At 46.6% G+C, this 10049-nt stretch overlaps 1 protein-coding gene across 1 annotated transcript; it reads right to left on the minus strand.

Moving 5' to 3' along the window:
- Positions 1 to 4230: 4230 nt before the first annotated feature.
- Positions 4231 to 4626, minus strand: LOC132354150 (TSSK6-activating co-chaperone protein-like). The gene is given in 1 exon segment (XM_059905831.1): positions 4231 to 4626. A coding segment is annotated over 1 exon segment (378 nt). The 5' UTR covers positions 4609 to 4626.
- Positions 4627 to 10049: the final 5423 nt, after the last annotated feature.

A 10049-nucleotide genomic window follows, 5' to 3' on the forward strand; every position in this document is an offset into this window, starting at 1 on the left:
AGTGAGTCTGTTTCCAACAGAGTGGTTTAGGGCCCTGTCACTTCCAGGACATTCTGTTTTCCTTCCCTGGAGATGGGGAACCAGTGTTAGGACCTGGTCAGAGGTGGGGTGCCTGGAGGGGCCAGCCAGGAGCTCCCTGATCTGGGATGAGGAGACAGCTTGTCCAGTGCCCTGGGCTCTCCACGAGGCCAAGAAGCTCCAGATTCAGTGGGGGAGACTTATGCGGTGTTGTGAAAGAGCATCACCTCAGTCATCCCCTTGTCCCTCCTTTTCTAGGCCATGGAACCCTCACTCCTCGTTGGCCATTCCTTTCGGTGACTTGTCCAACTTTTGTCTGTTCATGTGCTAGGACTTGTGGCAAAAGGAATTCAGAAAAGAGAGGAGGGCTGGTGCTGGTCGAGGCATCAGAGGATTTGGGGAAGATGGGGCATCTGGATGGGAGGCGGGGAGGATGAGGGCTGGTTTCTGGGTGGAGAGTGCGTTGAATTGAGCCTGAGGACTCTGACAGCAGACTCTCCATCTTGTTTTCTCACCACAATAGTTCTAGATCTTGGGAGTGGCTCAGAGCAGGAGCTCACCAAATCGATGGAAAATGATGGATTAGACCCAAGATTGGGAGACTTTGGTTCTTTTTTATTTTTTTAATTAATTAATTAATTAATTTATTTATTTATTTATGGCTGTGTTGGGTCTTCGTTTCTGTGCGAGGGCTTTCTCCAGTTGCGGCGAGCGGGGGCCACTCTTCATCGCGGTACGCGGGCCTCTCACTGTCGCGGCCTCTCCCGTTGTTGAGCACAGGCTCTAGACACGCAGGCTCAGTAGTTGTGGTTCACGGGCCTAGCCGCTCCGCAGCATGTGGGATCTTCCCGGACCGGGGCACGAACCCGTGTCCCCTGCCTTGGCAAGCGGATTCTTAACCACTGCGCCACCAGGGAAGCCCGAGACTTTGGTTCTTGTTGTGGCTCTATCATTACCTTGTTTTGTGACCTCGACAAGTTACATCCACTCCTAGAACTTGGGGTACGGTCAGTGCCACCCAAACCACAAGACCTGAGATGAGGATGGGAGTTGGTCCCCAAAGAAAAAACTTGGGAAGCGATTACGGGGAGCCAGAGGATGGATGATGGGAAGGCCAACCCACACACATATGTGTACAAGCGTGTGCACACACACACACACAGTTATTTCAGTGGCTCATTGCTCCTCTGATTATTTTCCCAAACCCTTCACAAAAACCAAGTTGCTCATAATGATAACCATGGATCATTGTGCCTTAGTAGGTTCTGAGTAGAACCCAGAACTCAAGCTTCTCAGCTCACTGGTGGATCTTCTTGCTCATATACACAGGTGGAGTTCCTCAAAGTTCCTCAGAAGCCTGGCAGTGATTCCCAGGATCAGATAATATTCCAGAGGAGAAGTAAGGGCAGATCCATTGGTGGACTCATGTATTTATTCATTGTCAAGCATTCACAGAGCATCTTCTCCATGTCAGGCTCTGGGCTTGGCGAAGCGTATGAGTCAGGATAGGCTAAGTTTGCTGGCATAACAAACACTCCCCACATCTCCGTGACTTCAACAATGAAGGTTTATTTCTTGCTCATGCTGGATTTTCATCGTAGGTTGGCTGGGGGTTTATTGTCCATCCTTCATATGGAATCAAACTGATGGAGCAGCTGTTCTCTGGAACACAGCTTTCCTTGTGGCGGGGGGTATGGTGCTGGTGAGACACCCACAGGGTTTTAGAGTTAGAGGCGAGTGGGGTGAGGAGTGAAACATCTAGAAAAATGAGCAGTGGTGAAGGTCCTTGAGCACCATGAGAAGGAGTTTTTACTTCATCTTGTAGCCCTTCCTCAGAATTGGCCTCACCTCTGGAGATGAATCTGAACTTTCCTTCTTGGTTTCCAGGATCTGAACAAGTATTTGCTCATGACAGTCCCAGGGACCTAGGAAGCTTCTGGTCAGCAATTGTCCAGACCATCATATCCTGCCTTGGTGTGGTCTGAACTGGAAAATCTGTGTGGCTAAGGAGAAGCCATGTATGTAGAAGAGATAGCTGGAGTGCACTCTGTTTAGATTTAAGCTCTCACCATCTCACTGTAATTAAGTGCCAAGTGGTTATTAAACAATACATTTACAGAATTCTGACAACTGTGTAAGAACCTTTCCTCTCCTACAGTGAATATTCCCCAGTAAATACGCTTGTAATATTTCACTGGCTTTTAATTAACCCGACTCGCCTATAAAACCATTTATCTTTTAAAAAGACTGTTGTTCCATGTGCAATACGTGTCAATAGATAATTAAAATGTTTTTCTTAGAGAATGAACAGGGAGGTGTGATCTATGCATTTCAGAACGTTATTATTAAAACCGTTATTTACTGAGGTTTAAGCACTTGTTACTTGGTAACTATATAGCGACCGTGTCTCTTTAATACCAAAATTAAACAGCCATTGCAGACAAAATGTGCAAGGTTAGAAAACCTCTTGGGTCATAATTAAATAGTACAAGTAATAAGCGTTCAGTTCTTGTTTAGGAAACAAACGCTCCGATCTGGCTTCTTTTCTATCAGGAATTAGGAGGGCGTGTCTTTGTTTTTCCAGGAGCAGCCTGGCCGTGTCGCTGTTTCAAACACGGACACTTTTTTCAGAGCATCAGCAGTTTCTTCTAGAAATAACAGCTACAAAGTGTTTGGGGAACCTTAAAATAAAAGACAGTGTGAAACTGCTTTGGTGAATGTAGACTCTTCTAGAACTAGTGGCTGGCCAGAGCCCCATGCCTGGGAGTAGACCTGTGTCTGGGGATGGCAGCCCTCAGAGAGAGGCCATCCCATCCCCTGGTAGCAGGCAGCCTGGCAAGGGTCGCTTTCCCACTTCTCCTGGCTGCCCCCAAGCTGCCCACCAGGGAGAAGCATCATGCTCGCCTCTCGGGCTAAGGGTGCTAGCTTGTTGTCCCATTTACCATGAGCCCCTTGTTGTGGGTTCAGCTGTGTCCCCAGAAAGATGCTGAAGTTCTAACCCCCAGTACCTGTGAATGTGACTGTATTAGTTTGCTAGAGCTGACGTAACAACGTACCACAGCCTGGATGTTTAAACAACAGAAATTGCTCCTCAGAGTTCCGGAGGCTGGAAGTCCAAGGTCAAGGTGTTGGCAGGATTGGTCTTTCCCGAGGCCTCTCTCCTTGGCTTGTAGATGACGCCTTCTCCCTGTGTTCTCACCTGGCCTTTTCTCTGTGCACACATATTGCTGACCTCTCTTCCTCCTCTTATAAAGGCACTAATACTATTGGATCAGGGCCACCCTTATGACTTCATTTAACCTTAATTCCTCTTTAAAGGCCCAATTTCCAAATACAGTCACACTGGGGATTAGGGTTTCAACATATGAAATCTGGGGGGGGACACAGTGGTGTCTGAAACAGTGACCTTATTTGGAAATAGGATGATCGAGTTACGATCGTTAAGATCAGGATTCCTATTAGGATGGGTCCTCATGCGATATAACTGTATCTTTACAAAATAAGGAAATTTGGACAAAGAGACAGACATGTACACAGAGAGAACGCCACATTAGGATGAAGGCAAAGCTCTGGGGGATGCACCTACAAGGCAGGAAGGCCAAAGATGGCCAGCAGACCACCAGAAGCCAGGGGAAAGGATGGGACAAGGTTTCCTTCACAGTCCGCAAAGAGTACCAACCCTGTTGACACCTTGATCTTGGACTTCTAGCCCCCAGAACTGGAGACCACACATTTCTGTTGCTTAAGCCCCCCAGTTTGTGGTACTTTGCTACAGCAGCCCCAGGAAATGAATACACCCCCTGGCAAAGAAATTCTATCACACTCTGATCTTCCTGCCAATCCTCACTGGGTTCTCAGGTCATCCCAACCCACAGACCTGGGGGACAAAGCCAGGCCCTCAGTCATTTAAAGGGACTGAGTAGACTAACGTAAGATGCACGAGACAGTCTATTAGGGCAATGGAAACAGATATAACATATTATCATTTCATTTTAAATCGCATCTTTGTGTATATTTTATCATGTACAATATTAATATAGTAGTAGATGTATATGCTTTATAAGTAAACATGTGCACTTATGTCAGGGTAGGGAGGGGTCCATGTTCAACACGTTTTGACTGATAGAGCTGTGTGATCACACAACTTGGAGACCACTGTTCCAAGGTGGGGAGTCAGTGCTGAAAAATTTTTTTTTTTTTTTGTTCCACAATTCATTGACTGAATTGGGGCAGGCGATTTAACAACAGATTGCGAGATAAGGCTGGGAGAGAAGAGTTCTTGCTTTCTCTCCCAGGAGCCAGTTGTGTCATGGATGCTTGTAGATTTTCCAAAATAGCCATCTGTTGTTGGGCAAGCTGGGTCTGAAGCTGGAGATTGGCACACATACATTCTAGGAGTCCTAGACATTCCTTGGGCTTGAGCTCAATTCCTGAGGGCAGCTTTGTTGCCAGGATTTTCAGGAAAGTGGCTGGTGGGGAACTTGCTTGAAGATTAATAAAGCTGGGGGAGGGTCTGGCTCAACAAAGAGGCACAGCATTACCTTCCTCTTTGGCTTTTCTATTAGTAGGATGACTACAACGCTGTTCCATCTGAACACCAACAGGTGTGGTGCCACCCAGCCCAGTCCGATTGCACTACCACTCCCATCTCACCCCTCATCAAACCGGCCAGGTCTTCCCTCAACCGACGGTTTCAGTGCTGAAAAATTAGACCAGAGAGCTCCCGTTCAGGAGGATTTCATGTAAGAGTCAGAAGAAAAGATTTTAGAGTTCTAAAGAGAATTCTTAAGGTTGTAAAAGAAGATTCAACAAACAAAAGATTGGAGACAAATAGTAGGTTTTCCCAGTGCCCTGGAGCACCGCACTTGGATTATTTATGACGTCGTCATATGTCTCACAATTCGTAATATCTTGACCTCCTTCAAGCCGAGATGTCATTTGTCTCACCCTGAGGTCCTCTGAGCCCGACATCATGCATGTCCACAGTGTGGTCCCAGGGGGTGATTAACAGTGCTCTAGGTGGAGAGGAGATGGCAGGGCCCGAGCCGGCACTGGCACACGGGGAATCTTTCTCTTGAAGCCCCTCCATCCTGAGAGTGACAGGTGAACGGTGGGTCAGGAGGAGGGGAGAGAGGAGAGTGAGACAGAGAGAAGCAGGAAGGCAGGCCTCAGAGAGAGAGGTAGGTAAACAGAAAAATACAGGAGGAGGGCATCTGAGAAGCAGAGATAGAGATGGTCAGAGGGCTGGGGGCAGAGGCAGAAGTTTGGAGGCAGAAAGGAGGGATGAAATCACGAGAAAAATTCAGCGCTTGCTAAAGGTTGTTCAAACACGTGGTAATTTTTCATACATCGTAATTTCAGTATGTTTAGGGCTTTACTTAGACATTATCCCAATCTGTATTATTGCACTCATTTGAATAAACATGCTTTACATCTGGAATTTTGGGCATTATGTTACAGGTTCTAGAGTGTGCTGCACCCTTGGGCTGGGAAAGGGCATATTTTTGGTGGGCACCAGACTTCAGGTTATGGAATCTGAAGGTCTGGATGTCAGCCATTAAGCCGCCCATCAGTGTCCTTGTCCCCTCCCCCTGGAAGCTGAGAACAGATGTTCTCTCTGCCCTAGTAGCTGCCTTGATTCCAGGAGAAAGGAGAGAGTGAGAGAGGAAGGGCTCTGGATGTGGATGCGTCCTTTCCTCTCCTCCCTGTGTTACCATAGTATCTCGTTTCCTTGGTTACCGGTGGCCAAGGAAAGGACACTGGGCAAGTGCAGGATTTTGATGGAGCTCTCTAAAGAGAGATGTCAGCACAGACCTTGTCTCTTTTAAAAGAACACTCGTTCTGAGAGGTTGCTCAAGAATAGGGGTGGGGAAGAAATGGGTAGTTCTCATGAAGTTGGAATTTAGAAATTTCATTTCACTGGATAGAAATGAAGCACTTAAAAGATAACCTTGAGGAATCAAAGCCAGGGAGGCCTTACCCAGCTTTGCACATTGCTGGAAATCTGGAATTGGCAGGAAGGCTGTGATGCTAATTAAGAAATGATTTCTGCAAATGTTTACTTTAACTGCGCCCAGCTTGGGCTAGCTCAGTAGCTGGCCTGCTCTTTTCCCTGGATAACTAAGCACCCTTGGGGAATATGGGAATATGCCACTTCCACTGGGATCTTCTGGCATCAGCCTTTAACAGTCCCAAGAGGCCACATGGACCTGTGAACTCTCTCCTGAGAGCCTCTAGATTGTTTTTTAGACAGTTAAATGATGTGGAGGGCAGCGGCCCCCAATTCTATTCAACTTTTGAGAGTCAGTCAAGATATCTGTCCTTCCAATACGTTTGTCTTGACTTCTCCACCTAGGTTAGGTGCCCTTCTTCAAGAACCCCAGGAATTACATTTTATCATTGAAAATTTTATCATTGCATTTACTACATTGTTCACTAATTGTATGATTATTAGTCTTTCTGCTCTGCCTGGTTTTGAGTTTTCTCATTTTTATTTCTTTTTAAGAAACGTTTTATTTTGGGAGGGAGAGGTAGGTAACACATAAAGGTGGTTAAACAATTAGATCAGTACAAAACGGTCTATGATAAAAAGCCTCCTCCGGCTGGAGCCCCCATTCATGCCCCACTCCCTCTGGGAAGCCATTGTTTCCACTTCTTGTGTGTTCTTCTAGAGAGTGGATGCAGAAATGAGCATGTTTGTCTGCCTCCCTCTCTATTCCTCCTTCATCCTTTATCTTCCTCCCTGTCTCCCTTTTACCCAAATGATACAATCCACACTATTCTGCTTATTACATTTTTTAAAATTAGCCATCTGTCTTGAAGATCTTTTTTATATAAGTATGTATAGAACTTTTAAAAAATTGCATTCCACTGTATGAGTCTGCCTCTTTTCTCACTCATCTTGGATTTCCAAAGGCTCCTAGTGCAGATCCAGCCCATAGTAGATGGTCGATGAGCATTCGGCAAATAAACGAATGAATGAAAACTCTCTATGTTGAGAGAGCTTAATTAGAGCCTCAGGAATATGAAAAGTTCAACTACATGGAAGCATTTTTTTTCCCCCAAAGTAAGACATATGTATTCAGTGGGGGCGGGGAGTGGGGTAGTGCCAGTGGACCTTCTGCGGGAAGAGGAAAGGAAAAAGAGACCAAAGGTATCCCAAGTGGAATTGGACATAAGAGCCCAGCTTGCTGGGACTTTTATTTATTTGATGCACAGGTGGTCTCTCGGCTGGTGTTCTGTGAATCCTGTTCAGTTTGGGGCCGGTATTTTTGATATGGGTCTAGATTTGTTCCCTCTGTTTTTGTGTTTTTTCTTTATGGGCAGGGACAGTGTGAAAGCTCTCTTTGGCTGTCGTCTGTGGCTGACCGCTAGCCCTTTGCAGTCTGGTTTATAGCTCAGCGCCGCCATGGTCAACTGCAGGCTGTCTGGGTGATGATGTGGGACATGCCAGCTGGCCTCACACGCAGGGGCACCTTTAGGTTTTCCAGGAGGATGGAGACTCCTGGAAATGGGGACTCCTTCTCCCACTTTCTTTCTGTGCTAAAGCTAATAGTTTAGGGGAAGCTGTGTGCCCTATGGTTTCTTCCTTAGAGCCTATTGGCCTGAGTTTTGTCCTCTACCCACACCTGTCCCCACTTTGAAGCAGACAGATATCCAGGCAGCTTGAAGGAGGCTGTGCTCTCTGGAAGAGGTGACAGAAGGGTGTGGCGTAAGAACTAAAATTAAGACTCAGTATTACGTGTTGCGTTGGCATCTGGTAAAATTGGGAGGGCCTCCAATGGTTTAACTGCAAATTCTTCTTCTAACACTGTTTCCAAGGACAAGGTCCTCAGCTCAACAACCCTCCTTTTCAAGGGACTAGGCACAGTTAGTTCCTGCTTAACCCCGGGTAGCGGGTTTCAGTTCCCTCCCAGTCCATGGAATTATTCAAACAAAACCCACATCCTCCCATGGGAAACAAGGAACACCTCTTGATACTAGAAAGCCTGCCTCTCACAACCCCTGGTTTTTCACTCTTCCCGTGCGGCCCTGCCTGGAATTCAGTGTCCTCCTTCCCTGGGCTATGAGTATAACAATTTGCCGTGTTGATCTTATGCGTCCTGGGTCAGGTGTCATGTGTTCATCCATCCCCATAACCCTAGGGTGTGGGTCCCTCCCTCAGCAACAGGGTGAATGGGGCTTAGAACAAAGGGTGCCTGATTCTGAACTCTTAAGTGCATCAGCATCACCTGAAACACTTGTTAAAAATGTGCTTTAGGGCTTCCCTGGTGGCGCAGTGGTTGAGAATCTGCCTGTCAATGCAGGGGACACGGGTTCGAGCCCTGGTCTGGGAAGATCCCACATGCCACGGAGCAGCTGGGCCCGTGGGCCACAATTACTGAGCTTGCGCGTCTGGAGCCTGTGCTCCGCAACAAGAGAGGCCGCGATAGTGAGAGGCCCACGCACCGCGATGAAGAGTGGCCCCTGCTTGCCGCAACTAGAGAAAGCCCTTGCACAGAAACGAAGACCCAACACAGCCAAAATTAAATAAATAAATAAATAAATAAATAAAAATTTTTAAAAAGAAAAAAAAATGTGCTTTACACACAAGAGATTCAGAAGGTCTGGGGTGGTGCCTAGGAATCTGCATTTTAACAGGCCCAGGTGATTCTCACTTGGGTGATATGCAGCCATGACTTCCAAAGCCTCTCCTTGCAGTCTTAATGTTGATAGGGAGGCCTGTTCAACCTGGGAATCCAGGGAAGGGTAGGAAATACGATGTTCCACTGCCCTTGCAGGATCTCTTTTGTCTTCCTGCACCTACAATGTGGGTCAGGGCTCACCAGTTCCATCAGCACTTGGTTCTAAAGGTCAGGGCCAAGAGCAGTGGAACGTTCACAAGCTTGTTCTCCATTTGACAAACTCTGGAAGGTTAAGTCACAGAGTCCCACTGAGCAGGAACCTCGGAGGAGCCTCGTGGGAGGATGAGGGTGGAGTGGGGAAGTGTGAGAGATGACTCAGTTTGGGGGTCTGGACTTTTTCTTGAAGTTCAAAAGTTACCTTGCCTGGCAGGGCCAAGTGAGGAACAGGAGACCTCTCTTTTCAAGATCAACTATATTAATAGTTGAGTCTAAGTTTATAGGAAGTCACAGAAGAATTTGATATAGCTCAGCCACTGGGTTCATATATGCATTTGTCATTTACTTTATGTTTATTGATATCTTATTATGCTCCAGGGAAGCATTGTGTCAGGTGCTGGGTAAACAGTAGTGAATTAAATAGACATGGACCTTGGCCAGATGGAGCTCACAAACTGGTGGAGAAAAACATTAAAGAAGGAACCAAATAAATACATAATACTGATTGGTTAAGTGCTATAATGGAAAAGATGCTATGAGGGTCTTATTAGGATTCTTTCACTTGCAACAGTAGAAACCCAACTCAAAATGGTCCAAGCAGAAAGATGAATTCGCTCAGGTAACTGGGCCTTTATCTCACTGCCTTTCCTCCGTTAGCCTCCTTCTCTTGGGCTTTCCCCCCCTGCTAAAGGTCCTGCTTGCCAGCAGCCCTGTGGATATGTTTGCACAGCCTGTAATCCAAGAAGAAACAGAACTTAGCTCTCAGTGCCCTTTGTAAAACTCCTGAGAGAGGACTTTGATTGACCGTTCAGCAATCACTTGCTCAGTTCTGTAACTAGGGGGTAGAGAGACTTGAGATTGAAAGTACCACTTGAACCCCAGGGGATGGGGAAAGAACAATTCCCCAAAGGTATGGAGGTTAAGGGTGGGAAGAAAGAATTACGCAGGCAAAGACAACATCCACTACACAGAGGAACCTCACTGGGTTTGTGGAGTGGGAAGGGCCTTTCTTAGGAAGTGCTATTAGGATGGAGATGTTCTTTCCCTGTTTCTGAAAAGGTGTAGATGCATTAGAGATACAAACAGGAGAGGGACAGCATATCTGGACTGTTCTTTACATCTGCAAATTGTTTAGGGATGGGAAGGCATGGGGAGGCTTCTTAAATAACTACAAGTCAAGTCAACAACTGT

This window comes from Balaenoptera ricei, chromosome 19, assembly GCF_028023285.1.
Source record: "Balaenoptera ricei isolate mBalRic1 chromosome 19, mBalRic1.hap2, whole genome shotgun sequence".
Taxonomy (NCBI): Eukaryota; Metazoa; Chordata; class Mammalia; order Artiodactyla; family Balaenopteridae; genus Balaenoptera; species Balaenoptera ricei.